Here is a 14,539-nt window from a genome sequence, read left to right on the forward strand (position 1 = left end):
CCGGCCATAGACTCCGACACGGACTCCAGATGTCCCAAAAACATGTAATTTTATTGCACCACACAATAACACTGTGCACAAACCACAAGCTCAGTCCTTTTCACTTCTCTTCAGCCACCTCCACTCCTCTCTCGCAAGCTCTATCTTCTCCCACCCGACTCCGGCCTCTCGAATGGAGTGAGGCAGCCCCTTTTATCCTGCCCCAGATATGTTCCAGGAGCTTCCTGATCTTCCAGCAGCACTTCCTGGTGTGGCAGAAGTGCTTCTCTTGCATCTGGGAGCACTCCGGGCGTACCTGGACTCTTCTTCCGGTAGCACTTCCTGGTGTGGTGGATGTGCTGCCATCCAGGGCTCCATAATTGTCCGGGTGGCCATGGGCCCCAACAGGGATTAGCTTCCAAGCTCTGTTCCCATGGCCCCCATGCAGACCAGGGCGGATGCCTTCTTGTGGCCCAGGGAGGTATTGTTCCTGTCCTGGTCCTTCCAGGCATCCAACACACTGTATTGTCACGCATTTGTAAGAGGAGCTGGAAGAAATAGTTTAGTCACTTTTAATAGTGTCCTACGTGATCCCAATGAAGCAATGGAGGCTTTACATTCATTCTCTGATTGTAATGAACACTTCTACAAATGTCTAGCAGTCCTAGAATCGGTCCGATTCACATGCACTTCAATGTTTCAGATCGAGGAGGGGTCCCTCACACACATCCACATTTACGCATGGAGGACTGGCAGCGCTAACAACAGTTGCAGCAGTTCGAGGCCAAATTCGGAGGAAGTGCCTCTCAGGCTTGTCTTTACCAGCGATGGCACCAGTTACCCCAGTTGTAATACAAAAACATAGTTTATTTAATGTTTCAATGCTTCAAAGGACAACAAACACCTTCTTCTAAAGTGACATGTAATCTCCAAAACACGTAGTTAGTAGGACAAATAACCAGCTTACTTTATTGTTTAATACAAAAATGCCAACACTGAGTTTGAGCCATTGATTTGGTTTGTGAAGGCAGGCTACTGTTCATGAGTATAACCCATAAGTGAAGCACACTGTATGTATTTGAATGGTACATTGAAGATTTTAATGCTACCTTACAGATATTTTTGAGTACAGGTAACAACAGACCAAGTGATTTTTTTTTTTTATTCTGGATGTGTATCCTGGCATAAGCAATAACAAAATGTGACCACTCACATAAGAAGCTTTGAAAACAACCAAACGAAGGAGTTCTGAAATTAAGGATTCATGGGAAAACTGACAAGTTTGATTTCACACAAAATGCTTTGAAGTTGGAGGCGAAAAAATAGATTTGGAAAATTAAACGCACTGTGAGATTCTGACATTTTAGTTTGACCCCTCTTTTATACATTACTTTTCATTAATATTCTTTAACCATCTAATGATGCAAGTCAAGTTGGGGAGCAAGCAGTTGTACAGCGCCTTGCCACACTCACTACACAACAAAACAACTTGGGATCCCGGTTTGCAACCCTCCAGGCAGACACACGGCCCAGTCCCACACTTTGGAAATGACCCTCTATCTGCCGCAGCCAGGTGTTACGTGGGCAACGCCATGGCCTGGTCCAGCCACTCGGGTTCCCAACAATGAGGATCTTACGACCCGGATCACCTTCGGGGGACCACATGGGCCACATGGCCCTAGTGCCGTAACTGACACTCCCTCACAATGCAGGTCATGTGCTTCTTTCGGGACTCCATGAGCAACCGCCCATTCTAGAAGTCTAGTCTTCGTCTCAAGTCACTGGACAGCATCCATGTCACATAACCATATAGCAAGACAGGGAGCACCAGGACTCTAAAGACTTAGACCTTCGTCCTTTTGCATAGATCTCAGGAGCGCCACACACCCCTTTCCAGCGACCTCGTGACCCCTATGCTCTCCCAATCCATCTACTGACTTCATAAGAAGAGTCACCAGAGACCTGAATGTCCCTGCCGAGGTAAGTAAACCTCTCAATGAACGTGGTCAACACGCTCTCTGCAGACAGACACACTGCTGATGGCCGTGCCCAAGAGGTCATTAAAGGCCTGGATGTTTGTTTTTATCAGGACACTCGCAAGCCCAGACATTAGGACTCCTCACTCAGTCTCTCGGGACCCCCGATCAGAGCCTCAATTGACTCTGCGAAGGTCAAAGCATCGTCAGCAAAGTCAAGATCCATGAAAATTTCTTCACCAACAGATGCCCCACAGCCGTTGGACCCCACGACCTTACCCAACACCCAGTCCTTTCAAGCATAGAACAGAGTAGGAGTATAACACACCGCTGACGAACCCCAGAATCAACTGGGAAAACCGCAGAGGTTTTCCCTAATAATGCAAGTAAACAAATCTTGCAATATCTAATGTTTCGGATCAGTTGCCATTTATTTTCTTACATTTTCTGCTCCTCATCCCAATGTGGGTTCAGTGAGACGTCGCTGGCACTACTAGGGATGTCAGAATGGTTCACTGACAGCGCAGACTTTAAAGAGTTTGTTTAAATGGAAGTTTCCTTGGAATTCACAAATTGAACTTAATATATACCGCTGAACTAACAGTTTAGAACACCTCAGGTGTTTGAGTTTTTCTTCACATGTAACCATTTGAATGCAATGAATGATTTAAAATGGTGAAATGATAAGCAGTAAACTGCCAGAAATTTGAAGTTTAGGTTTGAAAAAAACTGAAAAAAGGACATTTCAGAATATTAGGAATTTGACTTTGTCAGGGAACAACTAATAGGTTGCAACCTGCAGGTGTTCTGCAGCAATTGAAGTAAATGGAGCTTTGCAAGTTGAAGCAAACAATTTGCACAGGTGTCCCAACTTCTGTTGAATATTTAAAGCCTTCTGTCTTTTATAGCAGAGTTGGAACAGATGGTGTTACTACACCCTCTGAAGTACTGCTTGGACGATATTCCAGTGATAATACTCATTTGTTAATTGCCATTATTACTATAATTATTATTATAATTGGCAAACTAGTATTACCCTTTGAAGTGTACGCCTTTCATTTAGAGAAATTCCCCCAAAAACAATCAAAGTGAACATAAGTCCAGTAGTGTCCTACACAATCCAAAAGCAAACTGGGAGAAACTGCCAGGAAGAGATCCGGCAGAGCTAAAGTCCCCACCTCATCAGAAGACAAGTTTTTGAGGGTCACCAGCTTGTGTGACAAGCACCTCTCAGCACAACAGCTTCAATCACAGCTTAACAGTAATCTAAAAAAAGCAAGTGTCAGTTTGTACTGTGAAGAGGAGACTTTGTCCAGCCTGCAGTAGTCAATAGCAGGCATTTCAAGGCCCTGTTTTGTCCTTGAAGCCAGGAATGGCTCTGTTGCTGCCAGTCACCCTGTCAGACCTGCAGCACAAAGTCTCCTGTGCACAGTGACAATAAAGGCTTTTCACAACATAGGCCATGATGTTCATCCAGTGTATAATCATGTTAAACTCGCACAGAAACAAGTCCTGCTTAGCTGCTTCTCCAGAGCCCTAGAGATTGTCTATAATAATAATTAGTTTCATTTATTGAGCGCCTTTCACAAACCCAAAGACGCTTTACATACAGAATAAATAAAAAATTACACAGATGACAAAAGTTTGTAGAAGAGAAAAGTTTTCAGTTGAGATTTAAAAGTGCAGAAAAAGGACCAAACCTGTAGAGACTGAGGAAGAGATTTCCAGAGTTGAAGGGCCATAGTACTGAAGGAACTGCCTGCCCTCCCAGAGTGGAGAGTCTGGTGCGTGCGACAGTCAGGAGATGACCGCTCGAGGACCTGAGAGAGCAACAAGGAGTGTAAGGAACTAGTACCTGAGTGAGGTAGAGGGGGCAAAGGTTATGTAGGGCTTTAAAGGTGAGAAACAGAATCATGAATTTAATCCTTTATGGAACCGGTAACCAGTGAAGCTGGGAGAGAACAGGGGGGATGTGAGCAAAACGCTTTTTGTGGGTGAGGACTCTGGCTGCGGAGTTCTGAATGAGCTGGAGCTTCTGTGTAGATTTTGCAGGGAGGCCGATGAAGAGGGAATTACAGTAATCAATACGAGACATTATGATACAATGAACCAGAGTTTGAGCATCATTAAAGGACAGAAATAGACAGAGGTGGACAATGTAACGCAAATGGTGGAATGAAATTTTGTAAAGAGACCTAATGTGTAACTCAAAGTTAAGTGATGAATCAAACCAAACACCAAGATGTCTGACTACAGGAGCAGGTTTAACAAGTGGACCATCAATAGAAACCGAGATGGATTGTCACCCCCTGGTGTGCTGACCATTTTCTGCTCACTCTGACCTTGTTTTTCATTGCAGTCCAAATTTGGCAACAGATGTTCCTGTTTAGATTTTAGCAGCGTCCTGCCTCTTTCGTAAGAGCTCCCCATCTGTTTTCATTGGCTATCATACCGGTGTTTCTGCCTCGCTCCGCTGTCCATGTGTGGTAACCGTGTGGTACCAGCAGTTTAAAATTTCGGATCCCAGAAGTAAATGTTGGCTTTCTTCTTAATCCAGTCCAAGTGTACGTCACTAGAGTAGATGTTGGCAAATGTCCATTTTATCAACTACACAAAATGAAACCACAGGCTTCTATGCAATCGGAGGTTCAGGGTGGACACAAACCCATTGCTTCTGCATGACTGGGAGTTTTGAGTTTAGTAGCGATCCAACATTACGTGAAACTGATGCAATGCCCCCTACAAGCCACAGTCAGTCACCTTCATTGATGTCTTTTTAAGTATGCGGTGTCTTGAGCACGAGAACCGTGAGTCCATTGAAGTTGGCGTGATATTCTATATGTATGATAAGAGACATGTGCTGATGTTTTTTAACCCTCAAGTGTACCCACAGGGCAAGTTTGTGTTAAAGCCTTCCCTTCTTCATTTTGCTGTTTTCTCCTGTGGTTTAAAGAGGCTGAGTTTCTGTAGTGGGCTCATAAAGCATGTGATTATTTTTAAGGATCTGAAAGAGCCACACAATTCCCAGGTTTCAATATTCCAGTAAATAACCACTGGAGATTCTGATTATTGAATCTGCCAACATTCATTTAGTTTTCAAAATATTTGCCATTCCAATTAAGTGAATTCCTCGGCACCTCCAGTGGCTGCTTCATATGCTGTATGTGTTTGTTCCTACAGGTCATACTGGTTTTGAATGAGGGTGGTGAAGGTGTGCTTATTTACTGTATTTTGAAAGTTTTGGGTCCCCTTCCTGGCAAGAACAGCTGAACTGACAGTTGATGATTACTGACGGGCAGGGAGAACATTTAGGTAGAAAAAGAGCAAGTCTGTAGTACCTTCAGGGACCAATGAAGTGGCCATCCTCGTAAACCAGGCCTGTCCACATTCTTTAAAGACCATGTTCAACAAGTGTTCAGGGAAGCGCTGGCGACTTGAAATGCAGAAAATGTGTCAATAGTAATTCATGTGTTTGTGTTTTCCTTAGAAAAAATAAATACATAAAAGAAACAGTAATTTTGATTCACACCATTGATAAGACGGTGATTTGTTTATTTTTTTGGTGGAGATTCCAGGGACGAACCGCACACAGTAAAACAAATTAAAGAATGTATTAAAAAAATTATAAATGAAATATAGGCAAACTACAACGATCCAACCCTAGTTCCCCTTACGGCAATGTACATTAAACACAAATTCAACAATAACAAACCACTAACAAAAACCACACACAATGAAGTCCATGAAAACGGCAGCTGATGTAATAAGATGACGGAGGTAGACAGTCCAGAGATCAGCAGGCTGTAAATGAATGTAAAGGTCAGTCCTACCGGTATTTCCTGATGAGATGATGATGATGATGATGGCATATGAATGAGATCAGGCGCACTCCTTTCTTTGCAAGATGACAGCAAATCCTCAGACAGGACATCAGACAGTCCATACACCCAAAACAGGATACAATCTCCAGGACCAAATAAGACTGCACAGGTAGCAAACAGGTAAACAGACAGGAGTTTCCAGACACACAAAACTTCTTCTTTCCTTTTGTATCACTGGCCCCTTTTAAATGTTACGCCGGCCTCCTTGTACCCATCAGCCCCTGCACCCTCAGCAGACGACCAGTCAGGGACTGCTGGGAGTTGAAGTTTCAATCCCCAGTAGCGCCGCTACAATTTAATATATAATGATAGGAACAGTTAAAGACTGTGAATCCTGTTTTTCACATTTTTAAGCCTACTGATCTGTTTTATTGGGGTATGGAGTGGTGGACCTTCAACAGATTCAGTCCTGAGGTAGATAGATACTTTATTAATCCCAAGGGGAAATTCACATACTCCAGCAGCAGTATACTGATAAAGAACAATATTAAATTAAAGAGTGATAACAATGCAGGTATTACAGACAATAACTTTGTATAATGTTAACGTTTACCCCCCTGTCGCATAGTGTGGGGGAGGAACTGGAGCAGGACAGTAAGTCCTGTCATAAGTTTTGGCCTTTGTGTGGCCTAATGCATGATTAACGAGTGCAGTTCCGAGTCAAGTCCTTTCTACTTGGCCCCCATGTACAAACTTGCACCTGCCCTACCAGATTGAGGGAGATTTTTGTTGTTTTTTTTTTTTTTTTTGTTGGTTTTACTAACAACAACATTTATTTATATAGCACATTTTCATACAAAAAAATGTAGCTCAAAGTGCTTTACAAAATGAACAATAGAAAAATAGAAGACACAATAAAAAATAAAAATAAGTCAACATTAATTAACATAGAATAAGTAAGGTCCGATGGCCAGGGTGGACAGAAAAAACAAAAAAAACTCCAGACGGCTGGAGAAAAAGAATAAAATCTGCAGGGATTCCAGACCAAGAGACCGCCCAGTCCCCTCTGGGCAATCTACCGAACATAAATGAAACAATCCTCTTTGGATTTAGGGTTCTCATGGGGAAAAAAAACACACACACACTCCAACATGCCTTCTACTCCTTTTCCCCTGGTCAGTCAAGTGTTGGTCTATGTCAGGGGTGGGCAATGTTGGTCCTGGAGGGCCGCAGTGGCTGCAGGTTTTTGTTCCAGCCCAGTTTCTTAATGAGAAAGTTAATTATTGCTTGATGATGCACTTATTGCTTAAGTGACATTCTGATACTTCTTTTTAGTGTTTGCTTGTTAACGTTCTCCACCCTCAATTTCTTATTTCAATCTTAAACTGCTTCATTCAGCGTTTTAATGGCTCCTTATTAGCAATAAGTTGTTAATGACAAAGCAGCCAGCACTTCTCCAGCTAGCTTTTTTCCAGTTATATCTGTGTGTGTTCATCATGCACTGTTTGATTTAATAAAACACTTAGTGAAAAATTGGATAATATCTTTGGAAAGGAAAATATCTATGATATAAGAAACTTACATTGCACAGACTAACAAGCCATAAAATTAAATAAGGTCTGAGGTTGGCAAGGATTGGTTTCTAATTAAGCAATTGGGTTGGAATGAAAACCTGTAGCCACTGTGGCTCTCTAGGACCGACAGTGCCCACCCCTGGTCTATGTCAGCTTTAACAATAGTGCTTTATTTTTGCTGTTTTCACTTTATAGATCAGGGTCCCTCTGCAAGATGGCAGAAGAAGCAAATCAATAGAAGAAAGGGAAGAGGAGTACCAGAGAGCAAGAGACCGCATATTTGCTCGAGAAGTAAGTTTCTATATTGAGCTATGTGAAGCCAAGTATCTTATAGCCCAGTGACATTCTCTTTTGGCTAAGTGCCCACCCCTTAGTTGTCAGTGCATGCCATTTCCACTATACTCCACTGCAGACACTGTGGCAGTAGGGCATCTCTGGTGCCAGGAGGTGGATGGCTGTCTCCAGCTGCGTCACTGCGGGCTATCGCAGTGTGACTCGGAGAATCTAGTACAAGCATGTTGCTCTCTGCTTGCTGTACAGATATTTTTCTCCCCAAATTAAATGCACAAGCTTTGTGGTAGCATACAGGAGAATTGTTGCACAAGGTAAACAGTAACAGCACCCCGAGTGCATTGGCTTGCATTAGGACTGTGGACAAACTCTGAATAATTTGCAGGTTTTCTTTTCTTTTCAGTCCTCCCAGAATGGCTACATCGCTGACAGCAGGTGAGGCTCTTCTCATCTAGTGGGGCAGGTCAGGGTAGTGGGCACTGGTAAGAGCGGGTCAGCCACCATTGCTCCGGCTCTGCGGTGCATGTTAAAGCCGCTTCAGAGAGACACCGAGGGCCCTGGAGCGACCGTCAGGGGTCTTCTAGCTCCTAAAGGCTTGTTTCTATGTGACTTGCAGACTCTCCAAAGATGGCTATTCCTCTAGCTCTCAAAAGAGACGGCAGATCTTTAGGTACTTGCGTGGTGTTGCACGCCGTGCTTCGTCTGCTGTGCTCTTTGCTTTTCTGGCCCATGCATGGCTGCTTGTTAAATATTCATCATTTTTATCACTCTGTAACACCCTGTTTGATTTTTTTTTTTTTTTTATTTATTTATTTTATTTATTTATTTGGTGTGGCCGTTGTCAAAAGGGGCAATTTGGTGGAAGTGGATTGCATTCCTTAAGCCCACTTACATGGTGTCTCTTGTAGGGGGAATCGGGATAGCTCAAGCCGGGCATCCAGCAGCCGACAGAGCAGCACGGACAGCGAGCTCAAGTGCCTTGAGCCCAGGCCTTGGAGCAGCACTGACTCTGATAGCTCCAATCGCACCCTGAGGCCCCCTGTCACCAAGGCCAGCAGCTTCAGTGGCATCTCCATCCTCACACGTGGAGACAGCATTGGGAGCAGCCGGCTGCCCCGGACAGGTAGGCCTCTCCAGAGCCAAAAATGGCTGTGTCCCCACGTCTCTCCACGTTCCTCACTACTTTACCTCAACTCCACTGGCCTCCTGTCTCTGCTAGACGCCTGCACTCAGCCGCTGCCGCCTGGGAGAAGCCTTCTGCCATGTTCTGCGCAACAAGCACAGCCTGCACCCTCACAAACGGCCCTGTTGTCCACTCCTCAGCAGCCTCCCCTGAGCAGCCACCTCATGGCACAGGTGAGTCCCCAGCCAGCTTGTTTTTCTGCTAGTTCCACGTCATCTTGATTGCTAACTCTGTCTGGGTTTGTCTCTCTCCTTGCTGCTCCTCAGCCCGTCCCAGCCCTGCAGCCCTCCCCGCAGCCTGTGCAGTATTCAGCCAGCTCCTGCCCCCAGGTGCTCCTGCCCGTCTCTCCTCCCCAGCAGTACAACATGGTACCTCAGTTTTTCATGCACGTTCTTTTTTTTCTCTCTCTGCACCCAACTGTTGTTCATTCAGATATCAGCCAAGCCCTGCTTTCACCTTTGCTGTTTAACAGCATTTGGTTGTGCCACATGCCTGGTATCAGCTGGCTCTTGTTTGTTAAGAATCATTTTGGGGAGTGAGGAGTGGGGTCTGACTTGTGTGGCCAACCACGTTGTCTGTCCCAGGTGCCCCACATCTAAGTGACAGATTTGTAAAAGTGCATTTAATCTCGGTCAATAGGGTATCAAGAAGGAAGAGAAATATTTGATTTGAAGTGTAGACCTGCGCCATTAGTGTTAGGGTTAAAGAGGGTGAAGTAAAACAATAACAAAGAAGAGGCTAACTTGTCCTGCCAAGTGAGCTCCTTCTTGTGTTCCTCGGTCTCGTGTGACTGTAGTATGCAGGGTGACTTATAGGTGGCCAGCAAGCACTGAAGAGGTGAAGTGGCGGTGGGTGGGCAGCAGGTACATGGAAGCACACAGGGGCCAGCGGGGTCTCTGCATTCATGCAACCGCTGTGCAATAAATGAGTGAATAGGGGAGACTCGCAGCTTTATGTTAGCAGTTCAATGTGTGAAAAATAACCTCTGAGCAGGTCAGTGCTGTCTGGTGACAAATACATTGGGGTATCAGGATTGTCCTCCGCTTCATTTGTATCTCATGGTGGGTGTCGGTTCTTCTCCTCTTGGATACTTGCACTTGATAGTTATTATTAAGCATATGACTGCTGCTGCTCAGCAGTTTTAACCCTTGTAATTCAGGTCTAGTCCCATGTGCCACTTTGTGCCATTAATATCTCAGCAGCTTGATTGTGAGTTCTGTTCATCTCCCAGTTGCTGTCGCCCGAGATTTACTTGTTGGCTGATGCCTGAATGAAGCCCACACTTTAATTATGTCTGTAGCTACTTTAGCTTATGCAGTGTCCTTCATATAGCAGGCCAGTATGGGCATGCACTGAGCATTTGTTTCTCCTTGTGCAGGCAGAAGACCTCAACTCCCAGTTCACCCAAATGACTCTAAGTCGGCAAGGGTCTAGTGAAGCAGCTGAGCCCCCACCTGCCCTCTATCCTCCCTCTGCAGTCCTGACCCAGCATGCACCACAAGCCAACTATATCATGGCAACCAGTGGGCAGCCCATCTCTGCCTCTGGTTACCAGCCTGGATCTGCCCCTGCCCAGTCGGTTTTGCAGGCCCCACCTCCACAGAGTTACCTGCAGCCTGCAGCAGCCCAGCAGGTGAGTGACACGTCATGCCATGTGCATGTGTACTAAGTTCTGTCTTTTGCCTAACCTTTCCTTGTGTATATACACACACACACACACACATCTCAATTGCATAGTTTGACCGCCAGCCATGTATGTGTGACATTGCACTCAGTTCAGATGCACACATCCAGTGTTGCTCCACAAACCCCTCCATCTCATTTAAATCGCATTGCACACCTGACATTTACTCCATGTATGTGAATTCTGTTACACACACTTTTACACAGAAGAAAGCTTACGTGTCTGTGTGTGTGTGTGTGCGCGCACAAACGGCTACTCGGGATCTTTTCTCCCAGCTCAGCACCTACTCCCTTTTCTCTCCAGATCCAAGTGTCCTATTACCCCCCAGGACAGTACCCAAGTTCCAGCCAGCAGTTTCGGGCTCTTCCCCACCAGGTGTCATATACTTCCCAGCGTAACCAGCAGGTGGCCCAGCCAACGCAACAGACTGGTAAGATCTCCTCAATTGTTAGTTAAGGGTTTTCAGTGCTCAGCGGGCCCAGGTGTCTTACTGCCTACACTACCATCCCTAGCAGGTCTGCAGCCGATGATGCAAAACCAGCAACAGGCTTACCAGGGCATGATGGGAGTCCAGCAGCCCCAGAATCCCAGCCTCATGAATGGCCAGAGGGGAAATATTAACAACCAGATGCAAGGCATGATGGTCCAATACCCACCTCTTTCTTCCTATCAGGTAGGTAGGCGATTAGGTCTTTATCCTTCTCCCAAACCAGGTGGTGAATGCCACCTCACACCTGCTGTGTGTTTCTGCTTACAGGTTCCTGTGGCCAATGATTCCCAACAGGTGGTACCCCAGAGCTACCAGCAACCAGTAATGGTCCCTGCCAGCCAGTCTGTCCAGGGTGGAGCAATGCCAGTCTACTACAGTGTCCTACCACCAGCACAACAAACCAGCACAAGGTATTGAGAAGCTTCATAGCCTGGGAACAACATATGCAGAGCTGCGTGAAAGTTGTCTGTCCCTTCTTGCTGTTTCAGTTTGTGCCCCTTCCTCCATCTTGTTCTCCTCTCCCTTATTGTGTCGAGTTTTGTGCCTTGTGTCTCTTCTGGATCTCTTCTTCTTTGGCATACTCCTTGATTGTATCTCTTCCTCTTTTAGCCCATCTGTAGGATTCCTGCAGCCTCCTGGTGCAGAACAGTACCCGATTCCCCAGTCACCCTCTCCATGCAACCCACCTCCAGTTCAGCAGCAATATTCAGGTAAGTGACATACTGTGACATACAGTGCCACGTGTAACAAGTGTAGCCATGTGGTTGTCTACAGTTCGAGCACATTTGTCCTGTCTGCATGCAGCCCAGATGTTAGACTTTGTATAGTTTACCTTTTTAACATTTGAACATAGTGTCTAAGCCAACTGCCCTTTTCATTTGACCCTGTGTGATGAACGTGCCTTTCAACCCATCAGGGCCACAGAAAAATAACACTGGATTGAGATTTGAAAGTCCATAAAGTCCTACTCTCCTTGGCATTGCTTGGTAATTTATTCAATGTCTGTGGTTCTTTGCATGAAGAAAAACATTCCAACATTTGTGTAAAATCTGTCCTAAACAAGTTTCCTGCCATCTCCCCATGTTCTTGTTGAAGAGTGTGTTTGAGAGTAACGGCCTGGATCTTCTGTACTGCTGTAGTTGTCTTCCTAAATTTAAATACTTGAATCAGCTCTGCACTTAATCTCCAATTCCCTGAATTGAAAGGGTACAACTTCTTCAATCTCTCCTCATAGCTCATACCTCTCGGTCTTGAATCAGCCTAGTAGTCGCTGTTCTCTGGACCTTCTCTGGTGCTGCCCGGACATTTTTATTACAATTATTAAATACAGTAAAACCTTGGATTGCGAGTAACTTGGTCTGCGAATGTTTTGCAAGACAAGCTAAAATTTTTTATACATTTTTGATAAATGAGTGAGGTCTTGCATTACGGGTAGAATGTATACACTTTGTCTGCTGAGCGTTACGTGATCACAACTGAGCCGGTTCTCTGTGTCTCGCTGCAGGATTGTGGGTAATCATCTCCCATGCTCGGTTTCAGTTGCCGTGCCTCACTCATATGGTCAACAGCCATACGAGCGTATACTGCTTACTATAGCATTGTGACCACGTTGGGTGTGTTGTAACGTGTGAGTCGCTGTCTTGCACCCCAATACACGAAGCTGAGTCTCAGTACTTTAGAAAAGCCAGCTTTATTCAGCTTGAAACAGGAACAGTGCGTTTATTTATTGTAGCGGGATCTGCCACTCTGCTTAATACACAGACACAGCAGTCAGGCAGGGTCATGACCTGAAAAGTGGCAAAGTTATACTGTGCCCTGCATTTATAATGTTACTTGCATCACCCATCGACAGCAGGCACTTATAGCATGACTCTGATCTTTTCGGATTCGCTTTTACGGCAAACTTCTACTGCGCTGGGAGCCTGTGGTTGCTTTGGGACACTCCTCCGTGTGTCGCCCTGTTGGGGGGGAATCCCAAAAGAGTTAAGAAACCTTACAGTGCATAAAGCAGTTTTTTAATTTAGTGTCCAAGTGTAGTGACTCTTTAGGCAAAAGCAACTGTCATTGGAGAGGTCGCAAAAAAAAAAGAAAAAGGATTCCAGTGAGCCAGCAGATAGCAGGGATTCCGTTAGTTAGAGTGAAAGTCGTCCTACACTATAACCCTCCTCTCTCTCATCTCCCTCACACCAGCCACGAATCTTTTCAAAGGTAAAGTGCAGGTTAATTTGTTTGATGTATTGTTACTTTATATTTTGTGTTAATCGTTTTTATATGAATAGTTTTGGGTTGTGGAATGAATCATCTGAGTTTCCATTTTTTCTTATGGGGAAATTCGCTTTGATATACGAGTGCTTTGGATTACAAGGACGTTTCCGGAACAATTTATACTCGCAAACAGAGTCACCACTTGTAGTCAGACCTAAACTGCATTGATTCTCCTTTGATAAAAATAGCACCTCTTATTGACTTTTACTCAGCCCATCACCATGCTAGATAGATACTTTATTAATCCCCAAGGCGAAATTCACATACTCCAGCAGCAACATACTGATAAAAAAACAATATTAAAGAGAGAGAAAAGTGCAGTGCAAGTTTAAAAAAAAAAAAAAAATGCAAAGGTGGAGAGTGTGAATAATCTTGTATAATGTTAACGTTTACCCCCCCGGGTGGAATTGAAGAGTCGCATAGTGTGGGGTCTTCTCGGTCTGTCAGTGGAGCAGGATGGTGACAGCAGTCTGTCGCTGAAGCTGCTCCTCTGTCTGGAGATGATCCTGTTCAGTGGATTCTCCATGATTGACAGGAGTCTGCTCAGCGCCCGTCGCTCTGCCACGGATGTCAAACTGTCCAGCTCCGTGCCTACAATAGAGCCTGCCAGGCGTGAGGCGTCCCTCTTCTTTATGCTGCCTCCCCAGAACACCACCGCATAGAAGAGGGTGCTCGCCAGAACCGTCTGATAGAACATCTGCAGCATCTTATTACAGATGTTGAAGGACGCCAGCCTTCTAAGGAAGTATAGTCGTCTCTGTCCTCTCTTACACAGAGCATCAGTATTGGCAGTCCAGTTTATCATCTAGCTGCACTCCCAGTATTTATAGGTCTGCACCCTCTGCACAGTCACCTCTGATGATCACGGGGTCCATGAGGGGCCTGGTCCTCCTACCATCCACCACCAGCTCCTTGGTTTTGCTGGTGTTCAGGTGTAGATGGTTTGAGTTGCACCATTTAACAAAGTCCTTGATTAGGTTCCTATACTCCTCCTCCTGCCCACTCCTGATGCAGCCCACCATAGCAGTGTCATCAGTGAACTTTTGCACGTGGCAGGACTCCAAGTCATATTGGAAGTCCGATGTATGTTGGCTGAACAGGACCGGAGAAAGTCCAGTCCCCTGCGGCGCTCCTGTGCTGCTGACCACAAAGTCGGACCTGCAGTTCCCGAGACGCACATACTGAGGTCTGTCTGTAAGATAGTCCACGATCCATACCAACAGGTGTGAAATATATAACATCTTTTTTTTTGGTGAACAATTTATTAAAATTGGAT

At 45.2% G+C, this 14,539-nt stretch overlaps 1 protein-coding gene across 14 annotated transcripts in view; it reads left to right on the forward strand.

The window, feature by feature from the left end:
- LOC120524802 (R3H domain-containing protein 2) overlaps positions 1–14,539 on the forward strand; it is an 82,343-nt gene that overhangs the window by 63,778 nt on the left and 4,026 nt on the right. For 5 of the 14 annotated variants that reach the window (XM_039746541.1, XM_039746546.1, XM_039746543.1 and 2 more), the window contains 11 exons: positions 7,546–7,641; positions 8,027–8,076; positions 8,258–8,311; positions 8,550–8,764; positions 8,861–8,997; positions 9,091–9,192; positions 10,203–10,457; positions 10,812–10,938; positions 11,021–11,181; positions 11,266–11,408; positions 11,608–11,708. In XM_039746541.1, the coding sequence (XP_039602475.1) occupies positions 7,546–7,641; positions 8,027–8,076; positions 8,258–8,311; positions 8,550–8,764; positions 8,861–8,997; positions 9,091–9,192; positions 10,203–10,457; positions 10,812–10,938; positions 11,021–11,181; positions 11,266–11,408; positions 11,608–11,708 (1,441 nt within the window). Of the gene's footprint in view, positions 1–7,545; positions 7,642–8,026; positions 8,077–8,257; positions 8,312–8,549; positions 8,998–9,090; positions 9,193–10,202; positions 10,458–10,811; positions 10,939–11,020; positions 11,182–11,265; positions 11,409–11,607; positions 11,709–14,539 lie in introns of all 14 variants that reach the window. The other 9 variants (XM_039746542.1, XM_039746544.1, XM_039746545.1 and 6 more) reach the window with 8 other exon arrangements.

The sequence above is a fragment of the Polypterus senegalus genome, chromosome 3, assembly GCF_016835505.1.
Source record: "Polypterus senegalus isolate Bchr_013 chromosome 3, ASM1683550v1, whole genome shotgun sequence".
Lineage (NCBI taxonomy): Eukaryota > Metazoa > Chordata > Cladistia > Polypteriformes > Polypteridae > Polypterus > Polypterus senegalus.